Source organism: Miniopterus schreibersii, assembly GCF_964146895.1.
Source record: "Miniopterus schreibersii genome assembly, chromosome: 12".
Taxonomy (NCBI): Eukaryota; Metazoa; Chordata; class Mammalia; order Chiroptera; family Miniopteridae; genus Miniopterus; species Miniopterus schreibersii.
In genome coordinates this window covers 63,051,940-63,068,146 of record NC_138112.1, presented here as the reverse complement: position 1 = coordinate 63,068,146, position 16,207 = coordinate 63,051,940, and the positions used below count along the sequence as shown (strand labels likewise).

The window sequence follows — 16,207 nt, the reverse complement described above, 5'->3', positions numbered from 1 at the left end:
TTTTATTTGAATTATCTTTGTACTTTAGAGACACAGGAATTTGGGTCTATTATCCCGTTTCTAAGAGAACAACTCCCAGCAGTTGCAGTTAGTGCAGTAGAAAGGGTTTCGCAGATGCAGTGCTGGGCATTAACCCTCCTTGGTGCTCGCGCTTGACACCCGGCACTCCCACTAGTGTTAATAGGAGGCACTCGCGTAAATCCCTGTGCACCAAGACAGACCCAGACTCTCATAATGCCTTATAGATACCCGAGTTGTTTTTGTTGTTAATGACAAGAGTTTTGGTCCTGAGGTTAACTTATTATTAAGATAAGAGTTTGAGTTGTCATGGGACATAGGGCGATTTACTAAGTCTGATCTGTAATTAAGTTTACGTTATGATTAGACTCAGAAAACATTTGTAGCTTTGTGAGCTATGGATGTTTGTGAATAAGCATTTTTGTACTTGATAGCATGATGAAAGCAAGATTTCGTCTTTTTGTTCTTTTCTCCTAATACTTCTCAGCTACAAAATAAATAATTTTACAAGTTTTTGTACATACTGTAAGAGGATGTAGTAAAATTTATTTATTTATTTGTAAGCCTTTCTACAATTACTCTCTTTTAAGTCTTTTGCCAGCTAATGTTGCTCACTTTTGCAGCTAATAATGTGCACTGTCTTAGAGTTTGGATATTGCAAACACTGGTCAAGTATTAGATAATCACTATTTACTACACCTGTCTGAATTGTGGATTTTTGTTACTTTCATTTATTCAGAGTCTCATGGAAAGAATTCTAGATAGAGAGCAGAAAATGTAGGTTTTCGGCTGGGCTTTGCCCCTTGTTATCTTTGTAGGTTTTTGGCTAGTCATATAGACCTCTTGGGCTACTCATCCCTGTGAAATGATATGGGTCTGGTACTGTGGGTATGCTTTCTAGTTTTAGGTTATTTGAGGGCCTTCTTTCCTAGGTACTGAAGGAAATAGAGAAATTGTAAGGCTGTAGTTCTTCGTCCTGGCTACCTATTAGATTCTTCTGGGGGAACCTAAGAACATACATAGATATCTGGGCTACAAAATAAATAATAAAATTCAGAATCAAGGGTCGAGCCTGTGTTTTTGTTTTGTTTTGTTTTGTTTTTAAGGTTTAGATTTATCCTGATATAGGTTTGAGAACTACTTGTACAAAGCATTATTTCTACTCTACATATGTGTGTGCACGTGTGCGTGTGTGTGCAGTCTAGTTAAGGAGATAAGACATATAAGTTACAGTGTGAGACAATATATGATTAAATTCTAAGATGAATGAGAAAGATGATAAATATTCCAAGAATTCAAAGAAAGGGAGAACTGGGAGGTGGGATGGTTAGGGAAGGTCTCCATTAGTCAGTGAGTCTTTATCTGGGCCCATATGACCGGGTGATGTTGGATAGGCTGAGAAAAGGTAAAGGGTGTTCTTGGTGTAGGAAAGATCATCCTCAAAGTAAAAGTTTGGGGAGAGAAACAATTCTGATTACAGTTTTGGTCTTTATCTTAGTTTTTTAATCTTGCAACTGCTATAGATTTTCTTAACATTTTGAGGGAGTGAGCCATGAAGGTATTTGATGGGAGAGAGTGTTCCAGCCAGAGGGGAAGTTCAAGTAGAAGACCCCTGAGAAGCAAACTTGTTCAGAGTTTTTGAAGTACAGAAAAGATGCCAGTGTGGCTGGAGCAGATTGAGCAATGGGGAGAGGGAAGGAGATGAGGTCTGAGAGTAGCAGAGGCCCAAATCGCTTACAGCCTTGTGGGCCATTGTAAAAGATTTCAGCTTTTTCTCTGAGTATGATGGGAAAGCACTGGAGGAGTTTGATCCAAGGAGTAACCAGATCTGCCTTGGATTTTGGAAAGATCACTCTGACTGCTGAGAGTATAGTGGGACAAAGATGGAAGAAAGGAGGCCAGTTAGGAGGTCATTGCAATAATCTAGGTGAAAGATGATGGTGCCTTGGAACAAGGAGGTGGTAGTGGTGTTCAAAATCTCTGTCTGTCTCTATTTTAATCCTCACCTGAGTATATTTTTTCCATTGCTTTTCAGAGAGGGTAGAAGAGAGAGAGAGGAAGAGAGAGAGTGAAACATCGATGTGAGAGAGAGGCTGCCTCCCGCACGTGCCCTGACTGGGGCCTGGGATCGAGCCAGCAGCTAAAGCACATGCCCTTGACCCGAATCCAACCCTGGACCCTTCAGTCTGCGGGTGGATGCTCTAACTACTGAGCAAAACCGCCTAGGGCAAGTCTGTATATTTTGAAGGTGGAGGCAAGATGGTTAGCTCTCGAATTGGACGTAGGGTGTGGGAAAAAGAGGAGTCAATGATGAATTTAAGGTTTTGGCCTGAAGGGATGGAGTTGTCACTTATTGAGATGGGGATGATTCTGAGGGGAAGGTTGGGCGATAGATAGCCAAGAGTTTAATTTTGACAAGTGTTGGGTATGAATTTGGAATTCAAGGGAAAGGTCTAGACTGGAGATAAAAATTTGGGAGTCACCAGTACACAGATCCTTTTATAGCCGCGAGACTGGGTGAGATTACCTAATGGGAAGAGTTTCAAGAACTGAGCCCTGCGGCAGTTCAACATTTTGAGGTTTTGAGAGGTGAGAAGGGACCAGCAAAAGAAACCTAGAAGAGTGGCAGAGAGATTAGGAGGAAAATCAAGAGTGGGTGGTGTCCTGGGAGTCAAGAAAAGAAAACGTTTCAAAAAGGAAGGAATTATCAGCTGGGTCAGGTAATACTGATTGAACAGGAAGTGAGGGCTGAGACTTTACTATTGGATTTAGCAACTGGGAGGTCATTGGTGATCTTAACAAGAACGGAAGGAGGCAAAAGCCCTACCTGAGTAGGTTCAATAGAGAATGAGAGGAGGGGAACTAGGAGACAACAGTGAGTGTGGTTAACACTTTAGGAAGTTTTGCTGTAAAAGAGAGCATAGACAGGGACAATAACTAGAGATGGAGTAAAGGAAGGCCTTTTTTTTTAAAGATAGAAGAAATAAAGTGATCTAGTAATGAAGGAAAAATTGATGCTTCTTAAGAGTAAGGGGGGAGGGTGCTAGAGGGATGTCCATGTGTAGGTAAGATTAAGAGGGATGGGGGCAAGAGGGATGATTATGATATTGGGGCCTAAAGGAATAAATCACATTAGGCAGGATTCTGCTTTTTCTTCTGAGCACTTATTTGCATTTAAATTTATTTCAAATTTATTATGCTTTCTGTTTAGAACTTAGAAAGGGTTGATAAAAAGCAATAAAACTTATTGTATATAAAATTAGTATATCAGCTTGGTATAGTAGAAAAAGAAGAGATTGAATCTTCAGGGTAAGGTGACATTTAAAAAATTAAAGAATATATATTTTTATTGATTTCAGAGAGAGGAAGGGAGAGGGAGAGAGAGAGAGAAACATAACTGATGAGAGAGAATCAGCTATCAGTTGTCTCCTGCACACCCCCTACTGGGGATCAAGCCTGCAAACTGGGCACGTGCTCTGACCAGGAATCGAACGTTAACCTCCTGGTTCATGGGTTGACGCTCAACCACTGAGTCATGCTGGCTGGGGCTAAGGTGACATTTTAAAGTGTCTTTGAATGACAATTATCTGTGCTATTCGTAAGTCCCTTCTCAAAATTTATGATTGAGCATACACTATAAACTTAATCGTTTGAAATTTGTAGTGGGATGAATAGCCTAATTTAAAACATCATCTAGTATTGAAAATTTTATTTTCTCTGTAAAATTTGTTTAATATATACTCTTTATGTACAGAGGTTTTAGATATTATGTAAAAGGTAATTAAGAAGCAGTCATTAATCACCTTTGATTTATTGATGATATTTTAAATTTTACAACCAGATCAGAAATCTGATGATTCATTTCTGTACCAGCTCTAAGTAAAGCATCTATCTGAGAATCTGAAGATTTTTTGACTTTGCAAAAAATCATGTCATGTTAGCAAGTTAATATCTCTGAAGCAAAAATAATTTCATTTACTCCAACTTATATATTTTGAGTGTATTTTTCAAGAACAAATCTATATTTTAAAAAGTTAAGCAAATGTGAAAAATTTGAACTACCTTAACTAACAGTGTGAACCATATGTGAGAAACAAATTAAGTGGACTTTCAGCTTAACATGAGAAAAATCAATCTTGTACTTTAGACTTTCAGTAGGTTTTGTATATGGATAGTGCAAAAAGTAAAAATTTATAATTTTTTTTTGCTGCGAATTCACTCTTATTAAATTATAGAAAAAAAATTTGCTTTTCTTTTTTTCCTCATCAGTTTCCAAATAGTAGTCAATTAATAATCTTCAGAAGAAACACTTTGGTAGTTCTGATGCAGTGTTTAAGAATCACTAGTCTGAAAATAATTTACTCTTTTTGGGCATCTGAGCCTGTTTGTGAATCTTATTAAAGCTGTGGATCCTTTTCCCAGAATTTTCATACGTGCAGAATTTAGTGTGTAGTATCATGGAGTTGGCAAACGCCTCTGACGCCCGTTCACAGGGATCCCTCAGGCACAAAGGATCTCAGGTTTTAAAACTTGCCCGAGATAGCTTACTTACATGATTTTTCTTTAAACATTACATGCAGACTTTTCCAAAAACATTTAGCCATTATTTATTGTAGTTTGTTTCTTAGAAGACTAGTTGCTGCTGCTGGTTAAGAGGAAGTGAGGTCTAGTGGAAAGGCCAGCTCAGTCAGCGGAATCTCGGGGCCTGGAAGCCTTTCTCCATCTTGACTACCAGCTAGCTGTGTGACATTCGGGGAAGCCACTTAACCTCTCAGGCTTTGATTTCCTATGTGACTTGCAGTTTCATGATATGGTAAAATTTGGGATTGACTCTGCTACTACTTTTTGGAGAAATGCCCTGGAGATAAGGTGTTCCTCCATGGTGCCTTTTTACTGAATATGACTTTTTTCAGAAGAGTTTATGTGGCTATACTTTCTCAAATGCCATGTAAGTAAAAGTTAAAATCCCAACCATATCTGATCAGTTTGAGTTTAAACATGTTTTATATATTCTGGGTATAAACTATTGTTATTATATGTGTTGCAATTATTATCTCTAATTCTGTAGTTTGCCTTTTCTTTTTCTTAATTTTTTTTGATAAACAGAAGTTCTTAATTTTCATTTAGTCCAAATTATCAGTCTTTTCCTTTTCATTATATTTTAAAATAGTAATATTTAACTTCTTAATCAACTGTTTTTGTCCAAAGTCATTCATTTGACAAATAATGCTGTGGGAGATCGATGCATAAGAAATTATCCCCAGCATGAGAAAGCTAACAAGAAAATAAACCTGCAACAGAGAGTTAAGGGTCCACTCAGTGAATTCATTCATTTAACAAATATTTACTGAGCATTTGCTATGTGCACGGTACTGTTCTGATTCCTACAGAACAGAGCCCTGTAGGTATCCATAATGTTAAGAATCCACTTTTTAAAACAGGTATTATTGACATATAACATTGTATTAGTTTTAGGTATATAATATTTGATATATGTATGTATTGTGAAATGATTACCACAATAAGCTTAGTTAACATCTGTCACCACACATCGTTAACAAATTTTTGTTTCCTTGTGAGAATCCACTTTTTAATAACCATATTATTCTACAGATTTCTGCATGATTTTTCTTTTGTTTGGGAGTCATTCTAATCTTGGTGATTGAAATTGCCATTTATAATGAGAACTTTAAAAAGTAGTGCTGCTAAAGAAAAGGCTGGATAAAACAGCAAATTGAATTACTTTTGGAAATGAATGTTAACTACAAAGTGGGGCCCTTTTAAATTATTTTACTGTATGTTTGGTATGACTGTACATGATTAAATAAAAATTTTATAATCAGGTGACATGAAGATTTTTTTGAAATATCCCTTGAGGAAATGAGAACACGATTAGAGTAACATCAATCAGCAAATGTACTGTTTAAAGCATAAAGGAAGATACTTGTAGGTTTAGAGCATGGTATGTGGAGTTTAAATCATTTATTACTAAAATATTACGGGGAAAGTTTAAATTTTTGTTTCCTAATTTTTTTATTGAGGAAGAAGTTTGGGACAGGGAAGAGTTAAAAATAAACAGTATAGCCTGACTTAACTTTTCTGACCTTAGAGTCAGCTTAATGGAGTTTATTAATCCTTTGAAAACACAATTGATAAAAGCATCACTGAGCATTGGATTGGGATCCCAAAACCTTGATTTTTTTTTTTCTGGCTTCATAACTGATTAAATAAGTTGGCATAGGGAAAGTCACTTTCATGTTACATGGTTTACAGTCTTAAAACAGTAAGACGAAGAATATGAATGAAAAGTTTAATTAAAGTTATGACTATACATTTAAAATGCTGTGAATTTTCAAGTCTTTTATATATAAGACAAATCCATTTCAAGATTAATTGAAAAAGGCCTTTTGAGTAGACCAAACTAAGGGACAATGGTGTTAGCTCAGTTTGTGAATATAAAGCAACAGACAGTGAAGATCATTTGTTGGGGATGAGAGTATATTTTTGTGTTGTTTAGGTGAGGTGTATTTCATTTTTGTGTGTTTCTTAGGAAAGGGAAATCATCAACTACTTACTTTTCCTTGTCTTGAAAAAACTGTGGAAAAGTGAAAAAAAAACCTGGAAAATTAGAGATTTAACTGTTCTTGAAATCTTCCCTTGCTGTAAAAACTACCTATTTTTTCCTTTCCTTCTTTTGGGTTTTAGCGCTTTGGAGATTTTTGTGTTTATGGGTTTTTTTCTTCTTAAAATCAGGTAGAAATCTTTTAGTCTTCAGCTTTTGATGGCATTTCATAAATCTGTGTTTGTAGCCTAATTCCTTTTTCCCCTTCTGTCGTAGGGAGCAAGAGCGCTGAAGGAGGGCCAGTTCCCCCAAAGTTGGTAAGTACTCTTACCAGGCAGGCATAGTGTGCCTGATGCTAGTTGGATAATAATTCACATGTTCAGTGACTTTTTGCAGAAAAGCTCTCTTCCCAGGAATGAGGCTTTGCTCTTTGCACCGAGTGAAAGTGAATTTTTGTCTAATTTCACATAGCCATATCTCAAATGCATTTGTGTTTCTAATAATCCTGCTAGGCTTGCATGTTTCTGCATTCGATAACCTGTTAAAATGTAAAGGTCCCCTGTGCCAAAAATGTCCTTAATGCAGTGGTTAGAGCTGAAAATTCAAAAGTCAGGAAATTCAAAAGTTAAGGTTTCCATTGTGTTTTGTATTACTTAGTGTGCTGTTAAATTTGATGGCCTTAGTATATGTGAAAAATGGTTAGGTTAATGTAACTATGGGAACCTTGACTTTGAAATTTGGGACTCTTAAGTATTTATATTCTTAAATTTAATGTTGGATTGGCTTCATGTCAGATATTACATTTTTAGTGTGTGTTGTTTTATATAATTCTTAAAGAGGAAAAAATAAAAAGAGAAATATAGCAGTGTGGGCTTATAGGCAAACACATTTTCTCTCTCTAATATCTGCTTTAAAATCTACTTTCACAGCTTATAAATCATCACACTTAATCATTTCTTTGAATGTCTAATTCAAAGTCACAGATTGCAAAGGGCAGCCTAGTGACTAAGGATCAAACAAATACTAACCTTATTGGGAGAGCATGTATTATGATAAAAAATTAAATTCAAGCGAGATAGCTGGTCTAGGGGAGTCCCCCTAATGCAAAGGCTATCCTTTTTGTGTTTTGTTGTTGTTTTTTAATTCTCTCTCAAATAGTAATTAACTTAGTGTATAGAGTAGATATTTGGTTAAGGCTTCTTTTTGATAACATAGGGTCCTTGAGGTGTCTTTCTTACCTTGTAGGGATTAGGCTTTGAACATGAAAGGGAGGCATTTGAACCAGTTAACCTTGCATTTACTACCTTTTTATTCTACTTGCCTTTCCCTCATGGAACCTTTTTAAATAAATAATCAAGACCCAATAGCCCTTTACTCTGAGATGTGATAGAATCATAGACTCTTAGAGAAGGGACCTTAAGGGCCTTCTCTCCCAACCTTTTACCCAATGTGACCATTTCCTTTCCTATATCCCTCACAGATTGTTATTTGGGTACATATTGAATATTACAGTTATTTAAAAATGTAGCTTATTATTTTCTATAATGTATTCTGAGGAACTCTAGCTCCACAGAAATGAATAAATATTACTGAGGTTGGGCGGGGGTGGGAAAATGTTCTGTGGTCAAATAATTTGGGAAATGCTGCATTAAAGTTAAACAGGTTTCTTTACTGCAGGACTTCTCAGAACCTTTAATATGCTAATGTGCATTGTGAATCTCCAAGAGGGGGATATGATATGCAGCATTCTTGAATACTTCTAATGACAGGGAGCCCACTACCTCATAAGGTAACCCATTCCTTTTTTGTACAGCTCTAATCCTTAGCTCTTCCTTAAATTGATCTGAAATCTATCTCCCATAACTTCCACTTCTATTAAGTACTTACTGGTTATGCCAAGACCACCACACCCTCTGTGTTAACCTTTGTGTAATAAATATGTATATTATTCTGGCCAGGCTTGTCTGGACTATATTTTGCCATTAAATAGTATTCTGGTAAAATGGGCAACCAATTCTAAAATCTCTGCCTCATTGTTACTATGCTCTTACACACTACTCTCCAGCCTCCTTTATTTTGAATTTCTGTGACTTTTAAAATTTATTTCAGTGTTCTGGTTGTTGGGTATAGTTGGGATGGTTTTAGTAAACGTTTGATTTCTGTAAAGAAAGGTGGGAAATAGAATAATGTGTGTGTGCCAGCTAGGCCTGAGCCTAGGCAGCTGAGGTAGAAACTGTATGTTAGAATGAACCCCGGTGGTAGGGAGAGGTGCAGAACCCTGCCCCAGACCTGTCAAGGAGAGGGTGCTGCGGGGACTTGACTTGACCCAAAGTACCACACCCTTGTGTTGTAATGGTGTGACCTATGTCAGTATTTCTTTTTTTTAAAGATGAGGACCTGGCCACCTTCCCCCAAAAACCCAAACAGGAAAGATATATATGTTTTACTCAGATACATTCAGACATTCAGATATCATAAACCTAGATGTGTGTGTGTAGAAATTTAATTTAATGGTTAGGAAGCATCATTCTCACTAGCTAAAGTAATTTTTGTCAGCAGTTATAATACCAGAATTTGAACATAGTAACCTTGTCAGATTCCTCTAGAATTGGGATTGCCCAGCTCTGTGCAGTAGCATTTTTTTGTTGACCTGTGGAGTGTCACCAAAGAGCTACCACCATGAAAATAAGAAAACAAATATTGTATTTTTTTATGTCATTTTTATTGATTCATATTAGTAAATGTTAGTTTTCAGTAAGTGTTACTAAAAAATTTTATTATTTTTAGCATCCATGATAATTTTTAGCGCTATTAGTTAAAAGTTAAAGATACTATTTTATCTCTTAGCATATTAGATACATAGTATTTTTTATAAATTGAAACCTGATATTTTAGTATTAGGCGTGTAACAAGTAAGGATACACTGATCTGTCAAGACTTTCTACTTTTTTATATTTAAAAAAATTAATTGTACCTACTCAAAACACTATTCTGAGATTATAGATCAAAAGTGGAGTCTTACACCAAGAAACTATATGGTATAGAGAACACAGAGCTAACCATTTTTAGGGGCACAATGTATTATTGACTTACTGTTAGTTAAGAAACATGGTTGACGAGTCAAGTTTTGATTGGAAAAAGGTTTATAGCAGTTCAGGAGCAGAGCAGTGTTTCTTAGCAGTGAATTCAGGGTTACAGCGATACTGCATTATTAGAGTCATAGTGAAAGGCCTAGCGGTCACACATCTCCCAGCAGAACTGCACCCAGAGAAATAGTTAGAAAGCCCTTTCCTAGAGAACTTGAAAATAGGAGAGCCTGCAGTCCTCTCAGCAATATGCTATGTTGAGAAGTTTATAAAAGTTTGTGTGCATGAATAAAAGCATTAAGTGTGTGAGGAATAGCATAGAACTTTAGTTTACAAAGGGCTTTTCATACGGTATTTACCTTGTTCAAACCGCATAACGCTTTTATGAAGTAGGCGATACTGTTCCCATTTTCCTGATTTATAAGCAAACATACAAATTTTAAAAACCCTAAGTCTGAGCGTGATTACACGGTAAGTAGAATCAGGTTTTTTTGGTTTTGGGGACAGCAAATGTTCTTTGCAGGCATCGCAGCTGCCTTTCTTAGTGGGACTCGATTACTGTTTTTGTTTGGTTGGTGGGTGGAGTTTTTGTTTATGTTTTTGGGTTTTTTTGTCATTTGAAGGTGAGAGGCCATTGAGTGTCCCATGGTTTACATGTGTAGTTTTGAACATAGCAGAGGTTGGTGTTTTGTGCTAGGCAGTTGTTCTTTCTGATGGTAGTATTTAGAGCTGCTGGGTGGTGAAAGACATTGTACCTCAGGAAAGTGTGTCTATTACTGTTTTGTGAATCAGTTTATATTTACCTTACAACTGATTTGTTATTTATAAGTTTTTAGAGTTGGTAAAAATAAGATAAATCGTCTTTTTCAGATTTAGTAAATCATACCTTGTTTATGATGCTATAAACTGCCCCCAAATGGTCTTACGTGATGGCTGCATGAGTTGCCTAAGCCCCCAAAATATTTTTAAAAAGGATTTAACATGTGCTTGCCTTGTTTTTGTAAGCTATAAATATGTGTATATAATTTGTTCCTTTAGGCAGAGACCATCTTAAAATTGCTGTCTAGAAAGATCTTTCTGAAGAAGGGTGTCAAAGGAACCTTCTAATGCTCCATATGTTTTTTCTATAACAAGTCACTACCTTTTCTAACCCTTCTTTTAAATGTTTTATTTTGAAATAAAATGAGTAATGGCATTTAGAGTTCTTGACAAATAAAATGTATGCCTTTGTGTGTCTCTAATAAGTAGACAACAATCCAACGAAGGAAGTAAAGCTGTGAGCTCCGCGTTAACTTGAGCTGCAGGCTCCTTACCCTGCCAGGCACTCTGACTGTTACAGCCTCCAGGTTAAGCCTTGGTTTTACTTTTTGGCTCCTGAACATTTTGTTTCATCAGTATAAAATTTTCTGATGCTTTAGCTAGCAATCCTCAGTTAATTTTTTATTATTTAAAAGTAAGTACATATTTTCTATGGAAATTTTTGAAATACTGATACTCAGAAAAGAAGAAAGTAAATAACTCTTTGTGTTACCCCTCGGAGATAACCAGTGAAAACTTATGAAAATGCCACCTGACCCAAACTCTAGACAGCTCATGGTATTGTTATTTTTACAAGTCTTTGTCAGTTTGATAGACAGAACTTATTTTCTTAAAATGTACATTTCTATGACTGTTGAAGGTGGGCGTTTTTTGGGTTTGTTTGTCATTGTTATTTCTTCTTCAGTGAATTGCTTTTTCATAGTTTTAAAATATTAATTTGTGAGTACTCTAACTGTAAATTATGTTAACTTTTTGTTGTTTATATTCTAAGTTTTTCATGTTTTTAATCTGCTGTTTGTTTCCAGAGTTTATATGAGTTGAGCTGAGCTATGATGTTATATGTAACTACCAGTAAAATAAAATATATGGCCTTTCTGGTGTTGAAACTACCCCTTTAACTTCAAGATGATTCTTAATTTGACAAATATTATAACAAATCATTTTTGGACACATTTTCTACAAAATTACAGCTAATTCAAATACTGTTTTCAGGAAGAACTCGAGGACATAAATCAAGAATTTTAGTAGGGAGATTATTTTAGTATTTAAAATTAAAGTGACTGTGTAGTTTTAACATGTGAGTTTGTATGTCACATAAACTTACATGACAATAAAAACCTTGGTCTGTCAGTAACTTAATGATTCTCATGTCTTTTTATTTATTATAGTTCCAAAGATTTTCTAAGGTAATAAGTAGCTGAAAAGCCCAGGTTTGTTCCTCCAAATACGTCTTTTCTAAATTATATCCTCTAAACGTACTACCTTTATGAAAATTTTTGGTTGGTGATATTATTGTACACTAATCCTTTTCTAGCCTCCATAAGTGAGTATGAAGGAATTTTATGCTTTTGAAATTTACTGTTTTTTAGGTTAAAGTATTTTAATACTATAAATACTAGGGGAGAGCTTGCCAGTAGTGATGTTTTAAGCTAGTGAGGTTAAGCAAATATAATGAAAACTAATATTGATGACTATATATTCTGTAGTTAATGATTTTATTATAACTGTCAAATCAGGTTTTAAAGAAGTGTTAAGAAAACTTAGGTTTACTATGGACTCTGTCCAAAGGTAAATACTTTTTAGAAAGTGTAAAGATAATGAATCTCATTGAATTGGCTTAAGGAGTAGTAATTCTTCTAGCTTCCTGATTGTTCCCTTCCTCGGTTTCTAAGAATGTTGAAAAGTTGCTCTAACTACAAGTTTTGTAGGTATGAAGATGTAAAGTTTAAATTCATTCAGACAGAAGCAAACTTTGCTTTGGAGGAGGGTATGTAAAATCATGTCAAAAGCTACATTCAAGAAAAAAGAAAAAATGTTAAAAGAGAAATTAGCCACTGAGTTCATTTAAATTGCAGCAGTAACAAGCAGAGCAGGCTAGGAAGATTCACATTCACAAATCTAGACTTTCGACATCTCCACATGCAGTTACACACTTAGCCGACAAGATGCACTGGCGGCCTCGGAAAGAAGATGGAAACATCTGTTCCATTGCTAGACCACCTCATCTGTTGTGCACAATAGATTTATTTTTAATACTGCTTTTATAACTTTGTGGAAAACATAGTTACATTGCCTTGTATTTGTGTTAAGCATTAATTTGTTAAATGTAAACCTTTAACTTAAACCAGTTTTCCTGTTTTTAAAAGTTTTTTAAATGGAGTAAGAGTTCATCCAAATGAAAAAAGTACTCTGGCCTTCTGTAACCTCTGAGAGACCCTGAACTTTCCAGTTCACTCTGTGTGATGTTTAAAAATGTGTGATCTTGTTGTTATGTGTCTTTTTCTAAGGACAGTGTGTCCTGGACGGTTGTAGTCTCCCCCTCTAGATTCCCAACTCATCTAGGGTAGAGTGGTCTTGTTCAGCTTTGTATCCTCAGAATGTAGTGTGTAGTGGGGTGCTGAGCACGTAGTAGGTGCATAGACGTTTTCATGATCAGATTAAACATATTTTTTCCCCATTTCTTACTTATTTGGATGCTCAAAGAATAAAACCCAGAAAGTTTTGGTACCAAGTCAGTACAAAACTATTCATTTTGGAAAGAAATCTGTTGGGGAAATTTCTTGCCCTGTGCTAGGAAAATCAGATATTTTTCAGCTACTATAAATGTATTGTTTTAAACATGCATATTTCTTTTATACCTAATGTAATGATCTAAAACATTGATTGATCTCTACAGCTGCAGTGAGAAGAGGAGTTTGTTATTTTAAACAGAGGCTGAAGACACTATAGAATTAGCAGACATAAGAGAAAGTGGAGAAGGTAGAGGATGGAGTTGCAGACTCTGCAGGAAGCGCTGAAAGTGGAAATTCAGGTTCACCAGGTATGTTGTGTGATGGTTGTTAAGTAATGGCCAAAATCAGTGAGCAGCCGCCTCTGGTCTTAGCACAAATTGTTGGTCTTTCAGGCAACTGCCTGACAGGCGTGCCATTTGCTTTGTATCGCTCCTCAGTAAACTCATTGATAATATTTTTAAGAACTTCAGTAAAATATTCCTTATTTCCTTTTCACAGAAATGAACTGAAAATAGTTTTTTTGTATACCAAAGATATTAAAAAAGCCTTTTTTTTTTCCTGTTTTTTGTTCATCTGAAGGACTGTGTTCATGTGACTTATGACTTGATTTGCATATTTTAAATGAGACATGCTTGACTTGACCGCCATGTATACTGGAGTTTTTACTCATTTAGTTTTATGCCTTGATTCCAGTTGTTAGTAAAGAAAATGTGATTGTCTTCACAGGCGTTTAAATTTCACATTTCACAATTCTTACATTTTACCTCAGGTACTTAGGCTAAACAAACCTTTAAAATGTGAAAATTGCCCTAGCAGGCTTGCTCAGTGGTTAGAGCGTCGACCTTCCAACTGAAGGGTTCCAGGTTCGATTCCGGCCAAGAGCATGTGGTTAGAGGCTCGGTCTGTGTGCATGCAGGAGGCAACCAATTGGTGTGTCTCTTTCACATCGATGTTTCTCTCTCTCTGTCTCTTTCCCTTCTACTCTCTCTGAAAAGCAATGGGAGCCTGGCCGGTGTGGCTCAGCGGTTGAGCATCAACCTGTGATCCAGGAGATCAAGGTTGGATTCCTGGTCAGGGCACATGCCCGGGTTGCAGGCTCGATTCCCAGTAGGGAGCATGCAGGAGGCAGCTGATCAATGACTCTCTCATCATTGCTGTTTCTATCGCTCTCTTCCTCTCTCTGAAATCAATAAAAATATATTTAAAAAAGAAAAGCAATGGGAAAAATATCCTTAGGCAAGGCTTAAAAAAATAAATAAAATATGGAAATTAAAAAATATATTAATGATCATATTATATAATTTTAATAAAATACATTGTATATTAAATATAACATTAAATATGTATGTTTTATTTAATGTAACGAATCAGTACAAAAAGCTATCCTTAAATAACTTACTCAATTAACATTTTTATATAAACAGAATATCACTTGTTTTTAATCCTCACTTGAGGATCTTTTTTTCATTGCTTTTCAGAGAGAGTGGAAGGGAGAGAGAGAAACATCAATGTGAGAGACACATTGATTGGTTGTCTCCCGCAGGGGCTCCGACCAGGGCCAGGGATCAAGCCTGCAACCGAGGTATGTGCCCTTGGCTGGAATTGAACCCGGGACCCTTCAGCCCATGGGTTGCTGCTCTAACCACTGAGACAAACCAGCTAGGGCAGAAAGTCACTGTTTTATATCTTTTCTATACATTATCTGAATGTGGTACTAGGTTCAAGACATATACACATGTAATGTTGGGTTAATTAAAAGTCATGAATGATGATGAATTGTCTACTTTTGAATGTTTGGGGTGTTGGAATAGGAGAAGGGAAATATATTTTAAAGGTGTTTGTTTTTAGGTTATGTTTTTCTTTGTTTTATCTGAATAGTCTAATATAAGGTTAATTTCTGAAACAGTTGGAAGAACACCTTGGACTTTTGATAACTACTGAATTTGCAAGTGTTTGGGATTAATGGATGAGAACTTACAGTAAAGCTTCAAAGGCTTATACATGTGTACACGTAGATGTGTAGATACACACACACTCTCACACACACATTTTTTACATTTAGACACTGTGTGTTCAGAAATCCCTGCTGCTGCTTTGGATCTTGTTAAAACTCTTGCTCAGCTGTAGTGTTGTAGTTTGCTGTGTACAGGGGGGCTTTTCTGTGTGAAGTGTGTTTTGTTTTTATGGTAACTTGAAGAAACTTAGTATATAATAACTAAGTTTTATCTATTTTAATTTAATATATAAAAAAATAAGCACATTTCATTTTATTTGGTCTTGCTTCTGTTACTAATTGAGGAGAATAAAAATCTGTTTGCAAGAACAAGCTTGTCTTTTTCCTGGATAAAAGTATTATAGCATAGAGGTGTGTTGAATACCCAGTTTGGCTGAATGGCAAATGATGTCAGGGTCACAATTTGTTCAAAGCTGACATCATCATAGAACAGATTTCTAGAGGACAGTAATCAATCTGAAATTTGCATGAATCAGAGGTAATTTAATGAAGTTGATTGTGATTTTTGGAGATATTCCTCCTCAAGAAATTTTGAGATGGCAAAGTTGACATCCTGCTTTTAGTTCATTCTCACAAGATATGAACAGATCCCAGTAAGACTTCCTTGAAAGACTTATGACCTAAATTGAACTAAATTACTGAAAATTAAGTAGTTTTAAAATATTATTGTTTCATATTTTAATTCAAGCATACCAATTTTATGAAAATTATAATTATGAAAAAATTTAATGCTTAATTTGTTTTAAAATTGAATTTACATTTAAAATTACATTCGTTGACTCAAAAGGGATATAATATTTTTCATAAAGTTATCCCAAACACTATCTTAATATTCACATTAACTATTTTCTTATATATTTAACTATTTGTTTTTAGCATAAAATTAATAGCATTTATATTCATCCTTAATTATTACACATTTTGTTTTGTAATAAACTTTTATATGTTTATTGATAGTATTTTTATTCCAGTTACA

At 35.4% G+C, this 16,207-nt stretch overlaps 1 protein-coding gene across 29 annotated transcripts in view; it reads left to right on the top strand.

Annotated features, from left to right (window-relative positions):
• PHF21A (PHD finger protein 21A) overlaps nt 1–16,207 on the top strand; it is a 157,132-nt gene that overhangs the window by 21,403 nt on the left and 119,522 nt on the right. For 15 of the 29 annotated variants that reach the window (XM_081154088.1, XM_081154084.1, XM_081154072.1 and 12 more), the window contains 3 exons: nt 6,857–6,897; nt 8,258–8,369; nt 13,382–13,525. In XM_081154088.1, coding sequence (XP_081010214.1) covers nt 13,472–13,525 — 54 coding nt within the window. In that variant the 5' untranslated portion in view covers nt 6,857–6,897; nt 8,258–8,369; nt 13,382–13,471. Of the gene's footprint in view, nt 1–6,856; nt 6,898–8,242; nt 8,370–11,873; nt 11,916–13,381; nt 13,526–16,207 lie in introns of all 29 variants that reach the window. The other 14 variants (XM_081154093.1, XM_081154091.1, XM_081154086.1 and 11 more) reach the window with 3 other exon arrangements.